Below are 22,360 nucleotides of genomic sequence, written 5' to 3' on the forward strand. Positions count from 1 at the left end.
GCATGACTCAGTCATTTAATAGTATAATTACAAAAACACCAAATGGAACAATTTAAAAGCAAAAAAATTGTTGCAGTTCATTTCTCTCCCACTGTACAGAGAGAGAAATTACTTTTTAAAAATCAGTTCAGGGATGGTGGCAAGGGAAGCTGTTTGAAGAAGGGTTGGATGAGTCAGGTTTAAAACAATATCACCTAGACTTTTATTTAATTGCGTAATTTAATCAAGATACACAGGACTGTGCTTGGCCCTTATTCACATTGTTTTGTCCAGACACCTGCTGATGGGAAATGGTACCAATCACATCTCTTCTTTGTTGTGAGGACGCCTTGTTGAAATGGCTCCAGCCGAAGCAGGTTCAGGCTGGGAACTAAAGCTCTTCCTATTTTATTGCCATAATTATCCACATTGCGCTTCCTTACTGGAAACTTTGTTTCAACCAATGTGTCCCTCATCCTATCTAATGAAGAGGGAATATGCAAATTGACCATCACACCATCACAAAGCTGGCGGCACCCACAGCAGAGGTGGGGTTTCCATAACACAAGATGGCTGCACCCACATTGGAGGCCGAGTTCCCATAACAAGTCTTAACAAGCAATCAGCAGGGACTTGAGGCTGTGTGGAGCTGGGCCAGGGCAGGGGACTTCAGGCCATGCCCCCTGCCCCGGCACCAGACCGGGGGACCTCAGGCCATGCCCCCCACCCTGGCACCGGGCCAGGAGACCTGAGGCCGAGCCCTTCACCCAGCGGGGCTTGACAGGAGACCTCAAGGTGTGCCTCCCACCCTGGTGCTGGGCCAGGGGACCTCAGGCTGGGGGAACTCAGGCCATGCCCCCCACCCTGGTGCTGGGGGACCTGAGGCTGCACACCCCCCACCAGGTGGGGTTTAACAGGGATCCTGAGGCTGCTCCCCACACCTGGCGGGGCTTGATGGGGGACCTGAGGCTGCGCTCCCCTCCTGGCACCAGACCGGGGGACCTCAGGCCATGCCCCCCACCCTGGCACCGGGCCAGGAGACCTGAGGCCGAGCCCTTTACCCAGTGGGGCTTGACAGGAGACCTCAAGGTGTGCCTCCCACCCTGGTGCTGGGCCAGGGGACCTCAGGCTGGGGGAACTCAGGCCATGCCCCCCACCCTGGTGCTGGGGGACCTGAGGCTGCACACCCCCCACCAGGTGGGGTTTAACAGGGATCCTGAGGCTGCTCCCCACACCTGGCGGGGCTTGATGGGGGACCTGAGGCTGCGCTCCCCTCCTGGCACCAGGCCAGGGGACCTCAGGCCGTCCCCCCCGCCCAGCGGGGCTTGACAAGGGTGGGGCTGGGCGGGTCTGGATCTTGCCCTATGGGGGTGGGGCTGGCTTGGTCTGGGTCTTGCACGATTTTGAGGTGCCGAGGGTGGGCAGGGACTTGACTCTGGGTCCCACGGTGTGCCCAAAACTCTGACAGGAGGAAGATTTTCATATACATTTTACTAATTTTCTTTCATCTCTGACACTTCTATTATAAAGGGCAAATAGCAATATTAAAATATTTCCTCTAATTAATCCCCTTTTAATGTCCATGGATTTTGTGCACCGGGCCATTAGTTATTTAAAAAGTTCATGATATTCCTGCTCTCCAGAATTGCACAGCAGTTGGTACCAAATCAAGTCCCAGTCTCTGACAGCATGATAGATTGCCTCCAGAGCATGGCTTCTCCAGTGCTGGGGCAACATGCTGAGTGCTCCGTTCATGATGACTGACCTGGAAGGAAAGGAACAAAGGATGTTTGAACTTCAGAACACCAAAATTCACAAACAGAAAACCTGTTGAATCCTGACGATATAAGGCCTCTTAAATATTAAACCTTTAATCTTCCTTATCTAAGCTGCATTATTCAATGCTAGAAATCCATACTGAACCAGTATCTATTATTTCTGCTTTGTAAAGACAGTCCAGGAATAAGTGTTACCCAAGAGGGGTTAGGTGAGAATAAAGACAGGAAAAAGATGGGGGTACTTCTGTCAGTGTGACTGTGCTTTCTGCAGCTGCTGCTGTGGGGTGCCTGATAAGGAAAATAGGGCTTTCTGAGACCTGCTAGGTAGAGTGGGGGAAAGAGGTGGCATTGAAGCTATAACTGTAGCCCCCAAGGAGACTAAAAACACTATCAGCAAATTTCCTACCATTTTCAATATTTTTGTTGTGTTTAAAATATAAACATGTCCATTAATTCTCTTTTTAATCTTTATTGTTGAGATTATTACAGATGTCCCTCTTCCCCCCACCCCAAATTGCTTCCCTCCACCTGGTTCCCACCCCACCCCAGGCCTTCGCCACCCTATTGTCTGTGTCTATAGGTAATGCATATCTATAATAATAAAAGCGTAATATGCTAATTAGACTAGACATCCTTCTACGAAGCTGGGGCTGCGAGAGAAGCCCAGGTCCTGGGTGCCGGAGGGAAGCCAGTGCCGGCAGCTGGGGGAAGGAAGGCCTACTCTTGCACAAATTTCGTTCATTGGGCCTCTAGTATGCATATAAGATTTTTGTTTAATCTCTTCCCTCCCCATCCCTCTTCTCCCTGAGAATCATCAGTCTGTTCCATTTCCATGCCTCTGATTCTATTTTATTCACCAGTTTATTCTGTTCATTAGATTTCTTATTAGTTTATTTTGATTTTTAGATTCAGTTGTTGATAGGTATGTATTTATTGCCATTTTGTTGTTCACATTTTGATCTTTTTCTTCTTCCTCCTCTTCTTAAAGAATACCCTTCAACATTTCATATAATACTGGTTTGGTGGTGATGAACTCCTTTAGCTTTTTCTTGTCTGTGAAGCTCTTTATCTGACCTTCAATTCTGAATGATAGCTTTGCTGGGTAGAGTAATCTTGGTTGTAGGTCCTTGCTATTCATCACTGTGAATATTTCTTGCCACTCCCTTCTGGCCTGTATAGTTTCTGTTGAGAAATCAGCTGACAGTCGTATGGGTGCTCCCTTGTAGGTAATTAGCTGTTTTTCTCTTGCTGCTTTTAATATCCTCTCTTTGTCTTTTGCTCTTGGCATTTTAATTATGATGTGTCTTGGTGTGGTCCTCTTTGGGTTCCTCTTGTTTGGGGCTCTCTGTGCTTCCTGGACTTGTAAGTCTATTTCTTTCACCAGGTGGGGGAAGTTTCCTGTCATTATTTCTTTCAATAGGGTTTCAACATCTTGCTCTCTCTCTTCTTCTGGCACCCCCATAATACGAATGCTGGTATGCTTGAAGTTGTCCCAGAGGCTCCTTACACGATCTTCATAGTTTGGATTCTTATTTCTTTTTGCTCTTCTGGTTATTTTTTGCTTCCTCATATTTCAAATAATTGATTTGATTCTTAGAATCCTCTACTGTTGAATACCTGTATATTATTCTTTATTTCAGTCAGTGTATGCTTAATTTCTGACTGGTCTTTTTCCATGTGTTTGGCATTCTCACTAAGATCCTTGAAAGTCTCACTAAGTTCCTTGGAGGTTTCCAGAAGATTCTTGAGTAACCTTATAACTGTGGTTTTGAAATCTATATCCAGTAGTTTGCTTTCTTTCATTTCTTTCATTTGTGACATATTTCTTTGTCTCTTCATTTTGGTTGCTTCCCTGTGTTTGTTTCTATGTATTGGGTAGAGCTGCTATGTCTCCTTGAGTTGGTAGAGTGCCTTGTGTAGTAGGTGTTCTATAGGGCCCATTGGCTCAGCCTCCCCAGTCACTTGAGCTGGGTCCTTAATTTTAGTTGTAATTTTGATGTGGTTTTGAGAGGTGGCGAGTACAGGCATTTGCCTATGCCACCATCTTGATTCCTATTTCCATTAATTCTTAGTGTGACGTTTCTCAAAATTCTTAAGTCCCCAATGTTTTAGACATAGGATTAAAAATTAAATTCACTCCAGATACCACTCTTCTTAATACTGTGGGGCCCTCTTATGTTGGAGCTATGAAATATTCAACTTTGGATGCATATTTAAGACCCAATCATTCAGTTTATCAGCCATCTGCAATGACCAAGTAGCTAGCCTTGCCCTGTCTTTCAACTACTAGATGTTTGACAATGAAAAATTAAATGTTAAGCTACTAAACTTCTTGGTTAAAACTATTTCCACTTACCCAGAATTTGGGGAGAATGAAAATGTTTGTTACTGCCTGAACCACCTAAAACAAATGTAAACCCTTCTGGTCATTTCTAAGTCAAAAGTATTTAAAGACCTATGTTGTATGATAATAAAAAATAGAGAATTCCAAAATTATCTTAATACAATTAATTTAAAGATTTATAGAGATTTTGTTAGATAGGACAAGGATCTCAAGGTCTGGGCAGTTCTAAATATTATTTCTTGCTAAATGTTAAAGTATAGCACAGTATTTTGCAGATGCAGCAGTAAACAGGATGAGCTGACAAGAAACTCAATGGCATGAAAGTAGCCAACTATAAAGAAGATGTGAACATACTAGAGGCCCAGTGCACGAAATTCGTGCACAGTGGAGGGTGGGCCCTCAGCCTAGCCTGCGCCCTCTTGCAATCCTGGACCCCTCAGGGGATGTCCGGCAGTCAGACATCCCTCTTGCAATCCGGAACCGCTCGGGGGATGTCCGACTGCCAGTTTAGGCCCAAAACCAGCAGTTGGGCATCCCTCTCGCAATCCGGGATGCTGCATGCACCAGTGACCATACTTTTCATACAGGTGAAAGGCATCTTGCTGTTGTATGGGCAGCTACATTTTTTTGCCCTGATTATAAAAAGTAGTACATAACACGATCCTTCTGAGGCAGTACCATTTTCCCCATATTATGGGTGGAAAAACTGAAGCAGAAAGAAGTTAAGTAATTGGCTTTGTAACACAGTTATAAGTGTCAGAATCAGGGCTGACCACAAAATGTGTAAGCCAGAGTCCATGCATGTCACCGCTGCATCACCCTGTCTTTTCAGTGTCAGAGTAGCCTTGCCAGGTTTTAATTTTTAAATCTAAGAGACTGTTCCCAATATATAGGAATGCATGTTTATCCCCATGTAGAATAAACAGGATGTGGACAGTTTGGAGATTCTTCTGATGAATTAGGATTAAGCAGCCACAGATCTCTTTTTCAAATACTGCAGAAGTCACATTCCTTGTTTAACTGTGTGTGGGATGCAGCAGTTTATAAGTTATGACACAGTCACTCACAATCCGGGACCCCTCAGGGGATGTAGTGGTGCGTCAAACGGCAGGTGGCCAGGGAGAAGCCCAAACTGGGGCTGGGCATGGTGTTGCTCACACTTATCCCAGCCAACTATGCCTGCTGCCGCTGCTTGGTAGCACTGCCGGCGGAGGTGGGAGAGGTTCCTGCCACCATAACTGCGCTCGCCAGTCCTGAGCCCGGCTTCTGGCTGAGCAGTGCTCCCCTTGTGGGAGCACACTGACCACCAAGGGACAGCTCCAGCATTAAGCGTCTGTCCCCTGGGGGTCAGTGCGCATCATAGCTACTGGTTGACTGGTCATTCCAGTCATTCTGTCGTAATGGTTGCTTAGGCTTTTATATATATAGATAGATAATTGACCAAATAGTGCATATAATTAATGGCTAAGCTTCCCTTAGCAAGGCAGGGCTTTGGATATGAATCTCCTGTGTCTCCTTCATTTGCTGCAAGTAAATAAAATTACCTTGTAACAACCATGTCTCACTTTTTAATGGAGTACCCCAAGCAGTGATATATGATTTCTGTATACCATTGTTTTGTAAATCGTGCATAAAAGGGTTTTTTAATATGTGGCATTGCAATATGAAGTCATTCCTTAATACTAAATTCACAAGTTCCCTTGCACTTAAAAAAAAGGATTGTTTACTTAAAGATTCAAAGTCATACTCCAATGAGTTGTGTATATTTTATGGCCTTTGCTACAGTTCCCCTGAGTATTTAAATGACCAGCTGGACTCTAAATGCAGCTGGGTGACCTCCAAATAGCCTCATTGCCATCAAAGGGAAACTTCTTTCTGGGTGAAGGAGCCTGGACTGTGATTGCATGCAGTTGGTTGTGCTGAGCCTCCCAGGCTATCGCAGAATAACTCAGGAAGACACACTCAGCATTTTAATCATACTTTTTTCAGCTGGGATGGGGGAGGAAAAAGAATCAACTTCCTGCTTGCTTTAAAGTGTGAGAACAGAAGATTCAACCATATGAACTTGCAGCTCTGCCTCTCTCGGTGGTCTTCCTGTCCTCTTTCAAGTCAGATACTGAGCCCTGGGCCTCCCAAGTGGATCTGGGAACTTGCTTGGACACATTACTTCACTGCTTGAACCACACTTGTAGATTTTTACCCACCCTTCTTCAAGTTTCTCTTGTTTTTGTATCTGAAAGTACTCATCTGTCCCTGCCCATTTGCTTGTGCCAGGTGCAGCATCCTGGGTTTACCACCAAAAGAGACTTCACAGATGCTAAAAGTTGGTGCTGCAACTTGGCACTTGGGCTGAGGGGCCTGAGATTTCCGGGTATTCAGCAGGTCCCGTTATCACTGGTGAATTACTTTTCAGCCCATTGTAACAGTCTTCCTCCTGGACCCACTCCAGAACAAATGGCCTGAGGACTTTGTTAGCCTCCTTTTCAATGGCAAAGCGTTCTTGTAGGGTCTTCTCCCAGCATCTGACCCTGGAGCCACCCTCTGTAGATGATGTTACCATCTAAGCTTATCCATTAACTGGGGTTAAGCTTTCTTAACCTTCCTGTTTTCACCTCCAATCAGTGAAATGCAGTGCCAAGGAAAACGGAAATGACTGACAATGTTTACAACAATAGAACCATTAAGTTATTGACTTTTTTTTAAAGGGAACTGCTTAGGAATGATGGCAAAATAATACTTGAAATACTAGAAATATCAAAGTGCAAGCATCCCTCCATTGTGAATCTAAAGCAAACTGTAATAGGAAACAGTTTGCTAATCTAACTGTAACTCCCCCCTGCACCACGAAATAGCCTAGAAATGCACTTTAAACAGCACAAATGGGATAAATCACTTTCAGACTTTCCATCTGAAAAGTTAAGTGGCAGGGAGTGCTGTCACACTTGGGCTAGTCAATATTAGTTTCAGTTGTATTTAATACTTGAAACAACTCTTGCTTCAGATGAAAACAGGGACGGAGTAAAACACACACACACACACAAACACAAACAAATCTCTTGCCTGGGGACTTCAGGGAGAAATCAGAGGAGAGGTCATTTGCCTGGACCTGAGCAACCCATGTAAAGAGCTAAGCTGCCATCCTACCCTTTTCTCTGTCCACGGTGGGAGGAAAAGACCCACTTTTCTGCTCCAGAAATCAGAGTAAAATCTCTCAATCCATGCGAGTCATTAGTCAAGCCCCAGGGTCAGCCAGTGCAATGATTAAATGGCCATTATATTCCCCCAATAGAACTAAATAATAATGTTTCCAATTTTATCATACCCCAACCCCAACTAAAATTTTCCCAAGTTCTTGAGTTCACTTGAGAACAAAATGAATGTGCTCCTAACCAGTATTAATAAAATTTGAAAACAGCTGAATTTGCCTAGTTGACTTTTGTTTTTTCCGTTCATTGAACTGCTCTGAGATACAATTTTAATTGGCAGACATAATTGCTTTTGTGAGTAAGGTCATTCCCAAGTCAAATAAAGGAACTGAGTCAGTATTTAAAACATATTTGACCACCCACCTACAGATGTTTGTCATCCACCAAGGGAGATGGCAGGGGTTAGCAAGGGCATGGGGCTGGGAAGTGAACAGAGCTTACAGCTGCCACTCAGGCGACCCTTTGTCCTCCACTGGAGCTATCAGCCAATGGCGTGGCTAAACGGGTGCTGGGCACTGGGGCTGCCTTCATCAGTTTTAGGACTCACAGGTACAGGGGTGGGCCAACTTTTGACTCGAGGGCCACAATGGGTTCTTAAACTGGACCGGAGGGCCGGAACAAAAGCATGGATGGAGTGTTTGTGTGAACTAATATACATTCAAAGTAAAGGAGCAGAGGGGAGAGCAAGAGAACCGGATAGAACAGCCGGATCCGGCCTGCGGGCTGTAGTTTGCCCACGGCTGGGTTAGGATGTCTGGTCAATATACAGAGTCTGTGTGTCACCCGAAGTCCAGCCCGTCACTTCCGGCAGCTCTCCCTGCAGAGTGAGGCACTGTGTCTGTTCCTCCCTTTCCTAGCCCTGTCCACAAGCTGGTGGGGATAAAGTGGCCCCATGGCTGAGAGTAGGTTTATGTTGGCATAGGACACTAGAGCATGTAAACCAGTGCTCCCCCGGGGCCTGTAGGATTGCCAGAGATGGCCATACTGAGGAGCAGGACATGGATTTTTCCTGAGGTTAAAAGTATTTCTCTTCCCTCTTGATTGTTGAGAAATAAAAATAGAATTAATTTAAAAAGCATTCAATCATGCTAAGAGTTTTGTTGTTCTTTGGGGGAGTGCTTCTTTTCAGCCAACCATCTCTCTCTCTCTCTCTCTCTCTCTCTCTCTCTCTCTCTCTCTCTCTCTCTCTCTTTTTCCCAAAATAGCCCCCTTTGCTATCCGTAGGCAACAACATGTAACTCTTTGTTGTTTGCAGAACCTGAAAAAATGTATTGTTTTCCTTTATTACATCTGTGTTGGTGATACTCTTTATTAGAGCAAGAGACAGCATCTGCTTTCATTGCTTCCAAAATCTGTCTATTTAACATATGCCAAACTCCACGCTGTTTGAAAGGAAGTCCTATTTTTAAAACATTATCTTCATCTTAGTATTTTTGGCTTACTGTTCCCATAATCTCTCCAAGGCAGGAATGCATCCTTTTTGGTAATGTCTGGTCTTAGTCATGGGGAAAGTGACTTCTCAGTTGGGACATTTTTCCTTCATGTTCACCTTATCTGTATGTATGTAAGGACTGCTTTAGTTAGCCTCCCAGGTCACTCTGGGGGTTGCTCAGAACTCTCTTCAGTTCATCACCTTTATAAAAGAACTCAGTTTCGCACCCCTACCGGCTCCCATACCTTATGAATGTCTCTGTAATGTTCTGAGTCAGACCTTCAGTTAGGCTGCTTTCTCTGCTAGAATTCTAAGCTGCTGGTTACCACCCCCAAACGATCTTTTTTAAAAATATGTTTGTATTGATTTCAGAGAAAGGAAGAGGGTTAGAGAGAGAGAAACATCAATGGTGAGAGAGAATCATCAATTGGCTTCCTCCTGCAACCCCCTACTGGGGATCGAGCCCCCAACCCAGGCATGTGCCCTGACCGGGAGTCAAACCGTGACCTCCTGGTTCATGGGTTGTCGCTCAACCACTGAGCCACCCTGGCCAGGCCCAAACAATCTTAATCACACAATATTATCTCTCCAAACCATCCCTCTGGGCATTTGGATTTCGCCCAGATGTGAGGCTTCTGGATGGCATAGCCCAGTGGTCGGCAAACTGCGGCTCGCGAGCCGTGGTTTGCCGCTCTGTTGACTAATGAGTTTGCCGACCACTGACCTAGACCCTCGATTCCAATAATTACAGGCTGTTGTTGTTCCTTGTGATTAAGCCCCTATCCGGTGGTCGGCAAACTCATTAGTCAACAGAGCCGCAGTTTGCTGACCACTGGCATAGCCCAAAGACTGCCCTGGGCCCTCACAACTCTCCCTGTGCCTTGTGGGGCTGCCTACTGGGGCCTGTGACAGGAGTGTTCACAGAAAGGGCTTCCATTCCATGAGTAAAAACCTGTCTCCCTTGGTGATTATTTTTGGCACGTGACTCTTCACGGGAGGAGAATCTGCTTACTCCAAACAAACATGGTCAGAATGGAAGTCAGATCTGCTGGTTGTTTTTCACATCCACTTAATCTTCTAATTTAAAATATTCACTGTCATTCCTGGCCGGGTGGCTCAATTGGTTAGAGTGTTATCTCATGCACCAAAAGGTTGTGGGTTCGATTCCTGGTCAGGGCACATGCCTAGGTTGCAGGTTCCATCCCTGGTTAGGGTGTGTATGGGAGGCAACTGATCGATGTTTCTCTCTCTCTCTCTCTCTCTCTCTCTTTCCCTCTCTCTCTCAAATTATATCCTCCTCGGGTGATGATATATATATTCAGGGTGTCCCAAAAATGTATACACACTTGGAATAATTATTCATTCCAATGGGTCAAATCTGAAAAGAAAGAAAAATCAATTGCGCTAACGGCTAAACACTGTGCATACATTTTTTGGGACACCCTATATATATATATTCACTATCAGCTGATGTTCCAATTTCTTCCCAGCATCCAGCATGATGGTCTTTAATGTGAGCAAGACCAGCTGCAGAAATGTCAAACCGGGCTGCTGGCTTGGTGCCTGTGGGCCATGGGGGGCAGGGAGCAAAACTGAAGGGCTCCAATTCTCAGGAACATATCACTGAGCGCTGCAACTTTTCTCCAATTGAAGCTACTTCCTATTCAGCTCCCTAACAGTTCACTTCCCTGTGTTCTTGAACTTGGGCCAAGGTTTCTCAGTCTCTACCGTTCTTTCTCTAAACTGCACCTAAGCAGAAATGTTTCTTTCAGTGGAGCAAGTTCCTTTGGTTCCATTAGGAAGCAAGAGGATGAGGGATCAGAAGCCCTCACAGAGAGGGAGGTTTATTTATTAGTCATCTTGTGCGACTAGAACGTCAGACACAAAAAAAGCAAGGCCAGTTCAGCTTTTAGTTTCATTCTTTTCTGTGTTGCTCATGCTGAGCCTGAGAAAAGGCGTACTGAGGAATTGTAAGCCAGCTACTTATAAACGTTTTTTTTTTAAAGCATCATTGCCAACTATTTATACTGCATGTGTATACATGAGAAGAAAATTTCTGCCTAGACAAAAAAAACCCAACAACACCTCTTTGAAAACTCTCTGAGTCCCGCCTCAGCAACTGCAAATTCACACTTCTGCCCTCCCCCAGACTATAAGGACAGCTCTTGGGAGCATAGAGAAAATGTGTAAAGACTCCCGACTGGCATGGCTCAGTGGTTGAGTGTCGACCTATGAACCAGGAGGTCACGGTTTGATTCCCAGTCAGGGCACATGCCCGAGTTGTGGGCTCGATCCCCAGTGTGGGGCGTGCAGGAGGCAGCTGATCAATGGTTCTCTCTCATCATAATGCTTCTATCTCCCTCTCCCTCTCCCTTCCTCTCTGAAATAAAAAATATATATTTAAAAATAAAATAAAAATTGTTTACACCTTACTGAAGCCCTCCCACTCAGGTACCTATCTATGTGTACACACGTACACACACACACACACACACACACACACGTGCATGCGTGTGCACACATACACACACATGCACTTTCCTTCCTAACTTCCATCCCTCTAGCATGAACACAGAACCCACAATGCCTTACAATTGGAAACAAACAAATTTTCTTGAATGAGAAATCTGTGTAGGAACAATGTTTAACAAATGCCTTTTCATCTGTGTTAAAGCACGAGGTTCTCCTTGCAGTAATATTTATACATACGCCATTTGGAGCATAATAACCTGATTAAAATGGAATGACTTTCAAAATGCTGTTAGGGACTTGGGGGTAGCTGGTCATTGCTTTTTCTGTTTGGATGATTTCCTTAGAAAGAAAGCTTTCTGACTCTTGGGAACTAGGGTAGAGTGCACTTATCTCCTTTCGAGGTGTCTTAAATGCCTCCAGGAATGAAAGCCTGGGTCCTACCAAGGTTAGAGGTGAGAGGAAGACATGCTGAAAAGGATAGGACAGCACATCGGTCTGCTTGGAACTGTAGTCATGAATAATTTAAAACATTTTCCCCTTTCCCCATTAACACCCTACATCTGCTTGGAATTTCACAATTCCAAGTTCTTTAACAGAAATTTCTGTGGCAGACAGTTTGCTGCTCATGAACAGCCCCCCCCCATCCTGATCTTGTTCCCGTGGCAACAACCTAGCCTGGGGGATGAACCATGACTGGTCTAAGCCAGGGGTCCTCAACGTCTCTCTACAGTTCAGCCAGTCACCTGGGGAACTTTTTAAAACATCCCAATGCCATGCCAAGACCAGTTTGGCTCAGTGGATAGAGCGTCAGCCTGCGGACTGAAAGGTCCCAGGTTCGATTCCGGTCAAGGGCACGTGACTTGGTTGCGGGCACATCCCCAGTGGGAGGTGTGCAGGAGGCAGCTGATCGATGTTTCTCTCTCATCGATGTTTCTGACTCTCTATCCCTCTCCCTTCCTCTCTGTAGAAAATCAATAAAATATATTTTAAAAAAAATAAAAAATAAAACATCCCAATGCCGGACCAATTACATCAATATCTTCAGGGGTGGAGCTCAGGTATTGACATTAGAAACCAGAGCTCCTCAGGTGAATGTAATGTGGCCAAACATGATGATCCTAGTCACTTCCACCGATTTTTGGACCAGTCAGTTCTAGCCAGTGAGACGTAAAAGGAAGCTAGCTGGGGGCAGGGGATTCTGGGAAAGGTTTCTATAACCAGATTGAAGGAAAGAGAGACAGACAGGGAAAAACTTTTCCACTCCTTACTTGCTAATCAGTTTCTTTCCTGTCTGCATTTTAGTAGTTGTGTGAGGAAGTGATGCTTGTTGCTGAGGCTACCATCTTGTGACAGTGGGAAGATAAGCCGGTGCATGAAACCCAAAAAGATGGAAAGGGCCTGGGTCCTTGGTAACTTGATTCAAGGTGCTGAGGTTCCCATCCAGCCCTGAAAAAATTGCACCGACTCCCACCCTGGCAAATCCTGCTTGTCAGGTCTGGACCATCCAGAAGTTACTCAGGTCAATTAATGTGTAGCCCTTCTTCACGGATGAGCTGAGGGCATGGTCAGATGCCCCATGAGAAGGCAAGCCATGGGGAGGCTGGCTGTAGAGTTACCAGCTATCCTGTGTACGTTGTTGTTGGCAGCTCCAGGATATTTTATCGATTTGTTCAGTAGTTGGAAGATATTAGTAATAAAGCTAAATGTGTTTATCACCCCAGATTAGTCTCTAAGTCTGGCTGGAGTACCAACGGTGCTGCCAGGGAATGCTAAGGGAGGCCAGGTAAGGGTGTGTTATAATGGAGAGATTCTGAGCTCTAGGCTCAAACACCAAAGCTGCTTCACCCTCACCAGCCCAAGTGTGACTTCAGGCAAATTACTTAACTCCTCTGAGTCTCAGCTTCCTCATCTGTAAAATTGATAACATGTCCAAATAATGATATATGTACAATGCCCAACTCAATGCATGGTACATAAGGATCCGTTCCCTTCTCTTCCCTAAAGTAGAGCCTGGCAGGGTTTTAGAAACTCATCAGTGGGTCAATAATGTTGGTGGAGACATGGTAAGTGCCCAATAATTCCAGCAGAAATGTGGGAGGAAGATATTAGTCACCAAAGTATGGAAGAGCTTAAAACTGGCTCCCAGATGTCCCCGCAGCACCAGTGTCTCCCCCATAGTCCATCTTTATAACTTCCTTGAAGATGATGCTTTGTCCTCCAACCCTCCTCTCTATTCTGTTTCTTATCGCACCCCAATCAGCACTCAATAAATGTCAATAAAACTGGGGATTCCCGGTCAAAGGCACATGCCGGGGTTGCAGGCTTGATCCCAGTAGGGGGTGTGCAGGAGGCAGCCGATCCATGATTCTCTCTCATCATTGATGTTTCTCTCTCCCTTCCTCTCTGACATCAATAAAAATATATGTTTTAAAATGGGGGGAAAGTGAAAGTTTCTGGGAGACTGTCCATTCAGAGAGTCATAAAATGCAGCATTTGCCCTGGAGAGGGGTTCCCTCAGGCCTCTGAAGGAGGCACCATTATGTTATTTACGTCTGTAAATACAGTATTACCAGATCAAAGGATGTTTTGTTAAGATGTGACAAGTCGCCCTGCCTTACCTTCCTTTACTCTGGAAATCAGGAAGGAACACAGACTTCCCAGAAATTACAGAAACTGACATAGAAAACCACTGGATTACTGGGAGAAAATTCAGCCAGCTTCTGAAACCCGGCTCCATTAACAACCATATCCACCTTCATTAACATCGTCAACTTTGTCCTCACAGCGTCATCCCAGGGGAATAGTGAATTATACTATAAAATAATGAATGGAAACTTAAGTCACTTCCTCCCCGGCACTGCTTTTCTTCCTTCCCTGGACTGCACAGGGCAGAAAGCTTCACCCTTCTAACTCCCACACAGTTTGGGGGAAACCTATCCCCATGCCACTAACTGGACTCCTCAAGTCAGCCTCATGCAGAACAAACTCTTCCCTCGCCCAATGTACTGACCAGACACTGAACACATTCTGAGATCATTGAAGCCCCGTTTTAGCATCTCAGGATGTATACTTTACAGAGAGAGAACAAAACAAATGGGAGGGGGGTGTCTTTTCACAAAGCTCCTTCTGCAGTTACAGCCAAAGCTGCTACTGCCTATCTAAGGTTCCATCTCTCAAACGGATGGGATGAAGCCAGGGGAAGCCCGGGCCCGAGGTCTTGTCGGCACTAGAGGAAGCTGACCAGGCAGCTTTGGGGAGTTGCCGTAAATGGGATATGGTCAAACGTCCTGCAAACACCAGCCATGGGGGGTGGGGGGAGACTCCACGTGAGCCAGGAGGAAAGCCAAGTGCATTCTACGCCACTCTACCAGAGCCTGAGACACACACGGGCCAAAGCTGTTGCAAGAGAGGCCTGACTATGCCTGTGTGCTTGGGAACTCAGAAGGAAAGTTCTGGAACCTGCATATCAGAGAGATAGAGGCAGGGAAGAAATATGAGACAGAGTGGGGGAGGTAGGATAAGAGTCAATAACTTTCCACCTAACCCTGCTTTTGGCTTTCTCTGTGCCTGCAGACACGGCTGCAAAAAGTCTCCCCACAGCACAGATTGCCATCCAGATAAAGTCATCGTCAGCAACCTCAAATGGTCCCCCCAATTCTATGCTCTGCATGTCAATTCCCAGTCTCAAGTTCCATTATGACTTTCAAACCTCCTCTGCTCTCCCCAGACCTCTGCTCCCCCTCCCCCTCCACCTCCCCCAATTCTCAACAGATGACCTTCACTCCTACTTCATCGAGGGAACTGGGAGTACCTAGATCCGGGTTCAGGCTCGGCCATACTTAACCTCTCTCATGTCAGGGCCCTCCCTTGAGGAGGCAGGTGGCTACGCTCAAATTCTGCCAGCAGCGCTTCCCCCCACCCCGCCCCCGCCCCCGCCCCGACTCAGACCCGTTCTGACAGGGTGAGATCTGGGAGGGCATCACGCCCTCCCCTGCGGGCTGGTCCAAGCGCCTCCAGACCCCTCCCTGCCCCTCCCTGCCCCAGGTCACCTTACCCGGATCTACCCCCGGGATGCGGATGGGAGGCTACGTGGCGCCATCAGCCTCCACCTCCTGCGGTGTCTCCTCTTCCAGGGCTGGCTCGGCGTCGCCCTCTTCTCCGCTGCGAGGGTAGGCCAGCAGACGCATGGCCGGGGCGCAGGCGGCCTCCACCTGGCGCACCTGCTCTCGGCTCAGGCGCTCCCGCCAGGCGTGCACCGCCTCGCGGGCATCGCGCGCCGACAGGTGGAAGGGCCGGTCCGCCCCGTAGGCCGAACCCCGCGTCATGTTGAGCGCGAAGGTGTCGAGCGCGGCCAGGGCGCGCAGGCCGGCGAAGCGCAGCAGGCGGCGGAGCTGGGCGCGGGGCTGCCGCACCAGGTCCTCGTAGCGCAGCCTCAGGTAGCGGCGCCTCAGCCAGACGGGCGCCCCGCGCGCGAAGAGCAGGTCGCGCAGCCAGGCCTCGCAGATCACCTCCAGCGCCCCGGTCAGAAAGAAGTCGGTGCGCGGCGCGGCGGGCAGCGCGCGGGAAGGGGCCCCGGGCCGAGCGCCCACGCCGTGCGCCAGCAGCACGCGGTGGAAGCGGTCGCCCCGCTGGCGGGTGCGCAGCACCTGGATGCTCTCCCGCAGCAGGCCCTGCCTGGATTTCAGGCGCGAGTTGTGAACGGCCCGCGGGTCTCGGAAAAGCTGCACCACCTTCAGATTGAGGCCCGGGTCCCGCAGCAGGGGCACCAGCACGCCCAGGTCCAGCAGGCGCACGTCTTTGATGACCACCACGGGGTACTTGCGGCACTCGGCCTCCAGGGCGCGCAGAGCCACGGGTGGGCAGCTGCGCTCGCAGGCGGCGTCCTCGACGAGGCCCACCTCGGCCCGGGTGCGGGCCGCGCCGGGGCACAGGGGCGGCGAGCAGATGACCTTGTTGGTCCGCCAGCGGAAGAGAGCGGCCGTGGTGAGGTTGCCTGCGCCCGGGGCGCGCGCGGCGGGGTCTCCGGGCGGCGCGTACAGCCGCAACACGGAGAAGTCACAGCGGAAAAGCGAGCGCAGCATGTCGCGCAGGGCGCCCTGCAGGCTCTCGGCGTCTCCCGGATACAGCGCCTGCCACAGATGCCACATGGGCTCGTACAAGTAGAAAACGTCCGGGTGCTGGTTGAAGAGCTCCCCCAGGAAAGACGAACCGGTGCGCCAGGTGGCGTGCACATAGATGTGCTGCTTCTCGCCAAACGGCGTCTCCCCGACGGCGCTGCTGAGGTTGCCCGGGGAAGCGGGGGACGGGCCCCCTTGCCCCTCGGCCGCGCCCCGCGCCTCCGCGCCCCGCTCGCGCTCTCCCGCCGCCGCCGCCTCCAGGCTCCACACTCCCAGGCTGCGGTGCAGGCCTGGGCAGTGCCCGGCGCCCTTGGTCCCGTCGCGGCCGCCGTCCAGTGCGGAGGGGATGAGCAGCAGCACCAGCGTGTACAGCACCAACAGCAGCGCGAACTTGCAGTACTCCCTGCGCCGCCGCCGCCGGCTCTTCATCGTTCACCGACCCTCAGAGCGAGCGGGGCGCCAGTCCTCTCCCCTTCCTTAGAAGCCCCGTCGGGAGTCCGCTCCTTCGGCCCCTGTGGGCCCCCTCTGAGCCGGGAGGAGCGGAGCCACCGGGGCTGTGCCTCCGCAGGGGAAACTTGGGAGGCGGTGTTGGTGGCGGCGGCGCCCCTGTCCCTTGGCTCAGCCGCCTATTGGCCGCCTTGGCAGACGCCCGCCCCCGCCCCCGCCCGCAAGTTCTCCCCGCCTCCTTCCCTGCTGGGCGGAGTTGCGGGGGTGGGTGGTGGGGGGTGGAGTCACCGGCTGGGGTGCACGGAGCCAGACCCCACCTTTCGCGAACTCCTCCGTAATGAAGTCAAGTCTTCATGAATTAACATCAGGCAAGGGAGGGGCTGGTGTACGGAATGTACCCGGTGATGGGATGTGGCCCCCACCCAGAGATCTCCACTGCCTCTCTTGTCACATATCCCCTGCCTGGCCATCTCTAACACAGGCAGACTCGCTTCTACACTATTTAGAGTAAGATTCCTGGTCACTATCTACATCCAGTGCTCACATCCGCCCAGGATGAGTGTTAAGAGTTCTTCTCCACTAAGATAAAAATACACGACTGCGCCCTGGCCCGGTGCCTCAGTTGGTTGGAGCATCGTCTCATACCCCAAAAGGTTGCACGTTCCATTCCCTGTGAGGGCACATACCTAGGTTTCGGATTTGATCCCCTGCCAGGCACATATGGGAGACAGCCCACCAGTGTTTCTATTTCTCCCTTCCTCTCTCTCAAATCAATAAAAACATATCCTCCGGTGAGGATTGGGGAGGAAAAGAGAAAAGATTGCACATTACATGGTGGTCCAGAGAACTCCAAGGCACTACTGCATTCACACGGCGCATTTAGTTATTAAGGTGTAGTCTTTGTGAAATTTCAAGTGTTGAGTTTTGCCCCCTGAGGGTCATGCACATTTTACAGACATCCTGAGGATCTGTTTACTCATTTTAAAAGTGCAATGATTTTTAGTGCTTCTGTACTTCCTGGTGTTGGCATAACCTAGACTATTCTGACCCAAGTGAGCAAAAAACAACAACAACAACAACAACAACAACAACAACAACAAACATTTACAGAATCATAGTGGGAAGATGGAGGAGTTTCTCAGGAGCTCAGTGTTTAGAGGACCCATAAGGAGGGACATGTGCTCAAGGATGGATAAAAAAGTGACAGGAAATCCAAGAGGCAGATTAAACTCTGAGTTCCTGAAAGTCAAAAGAGAACTAAAAAGGATAATTTTTGCTTTGTTCCGTCAGGATAATGAGCAAGAATATTGAGCACCCTTTTGCAGAAGGTGTATGGTTAATGGAAGATATAAATCAATTCTCATCACAAGGGAAAGGTGTTCAAATTGGAAAAGTCAGAACATCTCAAAAGGTCTTATCTTTTTCATCACAGGAACTACTCCACCTATGAAGTCCCTAGTTCAAACATCCATGTTCTGTCCACAATTCCGTCTCCTTTCAATCACTTGCTCAAATCCTCTCTACTCTCCAACCTCATTGACCACTACCCCCATTTTCTACTCATTTTCGTATTCAGCAAAAGACCCGAGACCATTATTTTAATAATACTTCTGCCAATAACCTAAACTCCATGTTCCTCTGTCTTTTAATTACTTATTTAGCAAAATCGCCCAAACCCTGCATTTTGCTCTCACTGTACCTGCAGACACTGTTGCAAAAAGTTTCCCTACAGGACATATTGCATGAAGATAGTCATAATCATCACTCTCAAATGGTCCCTGAGATCCTGTACTTTCCAAGTCAATTTCCACGCTCAAGTCCAATTATGACTATTTCAAACCTTCTAGAAGGAGACATCTACACTATTTAGACCTTTGATACCTCTCTTTGCCTTCCACGACTCCTTCCCATCTCAACAGATGACCTTACCTCCTACTTCACAGAGAAAATGAAACTGTTTTAGATAATTTCTCACTTTTCCGATACCACACCTATATATCCACTTACATCTGTATCCATCTTCTCCTTTGTGGCAAGAATATATTTTCCAATGTAAATCTATAACTTTTCCCTTCCCCATGTTTTTACATCCACCCTCCTGTCTTCTTTTAAGCAAATAGGTGGCTCCGTGCTCACCTGAGTTGAGGGATGTGGCTGGGCAGAGTGCAAAAGGTCACTGGTGTTTTATTCGCAAAGCCTAAACTCCAGTAGAGTGTCATAGGTTTTTAAAATAACCACGAAGTTTTATCCTCCTCTCTTCGTGCCCTTTGGCAATACCTACCCACACTGACTCTGGGATGGTCTTGTGACTTGTATTGATTAAAGGGATAGTAGCAAATGTGTCACAAGCAGAAGCTTGAAAAAAGTTTCCACTGTGGGGATTTCCCCCTTACCGCTCTTGGGAACTGTGAAGTTGCCATGTGAAGAAGCCTTGGTTAGCCACATACTAGTAGATCAGAGAATAAGCCTTTCCAGCTGATGCTTCCCAGACCAAACTCCCAACCACCAGACAGATGAGAAAGGATATCCTAGACTAGTACATCTCAAACTTTAGTCTATGTATATAAAAGCCTAAGCGACCGAACAACTGAATGACCAGTCGACCGGTTGCTATAATGCACACTGACCACCAGGGGGCAGGCGCTCAACACAGGAGCTGCTGAGCAACAGCAACTTTGCAGAGTGCCCTCTCACACTCTGGGACCCATCAGGGGATGTCGGACTGCCAGTTTTGGCCCAATCCCCATAGGCCAGGCTGAGGGACCCCCACCTGCCAGAGGGACCCCACTCACTCTGCAGACACCCTTCGAGTCCTGGTGCTGCCCCAGGTGAAGCCGGCTGGGGAGGGATGGCCGGAGGTTGGCTCCAGGGCATGTCCAGCCCATCTCGCCCAGTCCTGCCTCGCCGGCCACCTTCTAATTAATTTTCTTTCAATGTGCATGAATCTGTGCACCAGGCCTCTAGTTAATTATATGTTATGCTCAGTTTATCATATCCTTAAGAGGTTGACTTTCTAGCATATTAAGAATCAGACAGGTTTCCAAGCTCTGGCCAAAGGGATTATTCTAGAAAGATTGTTAGGATATCACTGTATACCACTCCATTTCCCACAAATAAAAAGTTGTACTGTGAGAAGAAGGTTACTTACAATCTTTCCTCTTCAAACATGACTCCATTCCCTGTAGTTCCCTTACTACCTCCCAAGTGGCTCCTTCTTTTTTAAATTTTAATTTGATTAATTGTCACTTGAGGATATTTTTTTCATTGATTTTTAGAGAGAGTGGAAGGGAGGGGAAGAGACACATCAATTGGTTGCCTCGCACATGCATGGGGGCCTGCAACAAAGGTATGTGCCCTTGACCAGAATCGAATCCAGGACCCTTAAGTCCAAGGGCCAATGCTCTGTCCACTGAGCCAAACTGGCTATGGCTCAAGTGGCTCCTTCTTAATCTCCTACATAGTCTCCACCTAACCAAAAATATCGGGAATCCCAAAGCTCTATCCTTAGGATCCTTTTCTCATTTTATTCAACCACCTGGGACTCAATGAGCATGGCCTTTCCCAGCAAGTTTTCATTGTTCACTCAAATATCATTTCCAGATTTCTCTCTTGAACTCATTAATCTCATAATTCTACTTTTGTCCCAGCAACTCCACCTGGATGCCCTCCAGGCACCTCAAATTCATTTCATCCTAAACCAAATCCTTTACAACCCTCTATACCTCATGAATTTCCTGTTTTGCATAATGCTATTGTTACACATCAACATGCCAACTTTGGAAATCCCACAGTCATCTTTGTACATGCCTCTCCTTTTCTCAGACAGCACATCCAGCCACTCACCTTAGCTTATAGTCTATCTATCATGTGAATGCCTCCTAAATATGGCTCCATCATTAACCCTTTTCCATGCAAAATGTCATCGTTCATCAATCCACACTGTGTTTTTCCTCTCCAGCATTGTGTGATCCATCATCTTTTAATTGGTCTCTCTGATTCCCTCTTTTACTGTGTTCACACCTTTATAAGACAGCTCTCTGAGGCCCACAAGATCAACTTCACACTCCTTAGCACACCTCATAAGGTTTTTCATAGTGTTGTCCTTACTCATTAGCATGCCTTCTAAAGATTTTATAGTCTGGGCCCAACCTATCTTTACAGTCTCACTTCCCACCACTTCCTTCCTTTTCTATCCTCCACTCCAGTTCAGTTGGTACATTGTGTGTTTTATGCTGTGTGTTCTAGGCAAACTGTTCTGGGTCTGGCAAAAATGTCAAATAGTTTGATGCTTCTAAATCTGAGCTCAAGTTGTTCCCTCTGCCTGAAATGCCTTTTGTCCACATCTCAGTCTGTGATATCTCATTAGATTTGAAACTCACACAGAAAGAAATGAAGAGGTATCAGAGGTGGACATTATATAAAGAAAAATTTGCCCACTTCAGCATTCTGTCCTTGCTGTTCTATTTTTGTATATAGGCAGGCTGATGTGACTTCATGCCAAATGTGAAAACACACAATGCAGCTAAGCATTGAGGAACTTGAAAAATTTCACTGTCAATATTGGTCATGATTTTTTTTATTATTCTTGATCTTCTTTTATAAATGTGACTTCTTGATGAATGCCATTTTGTAAATGAATTAAAGATGTAGATAGAGAAAACAAACTAGAGACAATTCTATTTTAGTCACTTAGCTTACTGGTCTGGACAATTTATCCATATTCTATAAAATGTCACCATCTGCTGGAGGAAGAAAAAATGTACAATTCAACTTTGTTGTGTGAAGTATTATTTTTTCCCAGTCAACATGATTAACTACTTAGGATTATAGAACTTTTCTTTTAGAAAGATGATTATACTAGTTCAGTTAGTGAAGAATTACCAGATCACATAAGCAAATATTACTCAACTCTGCTTTGTTTGAGAATATGCTTTCTCCAATGGGCAATTCAGATAAACTATTCTTTTAAATGGTTTAACAAGCAACTATTTCTCAGGTCCACTTGCCCCCCACCCCCCTGTTTTCAGCTGTTTGCAGTTGATATGGAAGTATTATGTATTAAAACTAGCTACTGTATGGGTGGAACTTCCAAAATGGCTTAATGAGAAGCAATGGTAAAATTGACAAAATTTCAAAAAACAATCACTTCAGGACCCTTGATATTGACCAGAAGGAAAGAGAAAGGGGCAGAAAAATTGGGGTGTGTGTGGGAAATAATGGCTAAAACAACCCCAGATTTGATGAAAAATATTAATCTAGACATAAAATAAGTTTAATGAATTTCCTGTGTGATAAACACAAAGATCTCTATCCCTAAACATATCATATTCAAACCATTGACAACCAAAAACAAAATACTAAAAGCCGCAATAGAAAAATGACTCATCGGGTACAAGGACATCATATCATATGCAAGGGAATCACAATAACTTCTCATCAGAAACAGTGGAGGCCAGAAAGTAGTGTTATAGGAGTAGGAAGCACCAAGAATATATGCAAAGTGCCAGAAGAAAACAACGTGTCAACAGCCAATTTTATATTTAGCAAAACTATTTTTCAAAAATAAAGGCAATGGATAAAGGATG

At 47.0% G+C, this 22,360-nt stretch overlaps 1 protein-coding gene across 1 annotated transcript; it reads right to left on the reverse strand.

Moving 5' to 3' along the window:
* CHST7 (carbohydrate sulfotransferase 7) lies at window positions 1-16,886 on the reverse strand. Its single transcript, XM_080652536.1, has 2 exons — window positions 15,266-16,886; window positions 1-1,744 (listed from the first exon to the last, which is right to left on the reverse strand). The coding sequence occupies exon 1, from the start codon at window positions 16,755-16,757 to the stop codon at window positions 15,297-15,299; it is 1,461 nt and encodes a 486-aa protein (XP_080508662.1). The 5' UTR covers window positions 16,758-16,886; the 3' UTR covers window positions 1-1,744; window positions 15,266-15,296.
* Between the last annotated feature and the right edge of the window lie 5,474 nt (window positions 16,887-22,360).

Source organism: Plecotus auritus, assembly GCF_963455305.1.
Source record: "Plecotus auritus genome assembly, chromosome: X".
NCBI lineage: Eukaryota > Metazoa > Chordata > Mammalia > Chiroptera > Vespertilionidae > Plecotus > Plecotus auritus.

Excerpts from the sequence above, each read along its gene's own strand:
- CHST7 (XM_080652536.1), bottom strand. The coding sequence starts at position 16,757 with ATGAAGAGCCGGCGGCGGCGGCGCAGGGAGTACTGCAAGTTCGCGCTG.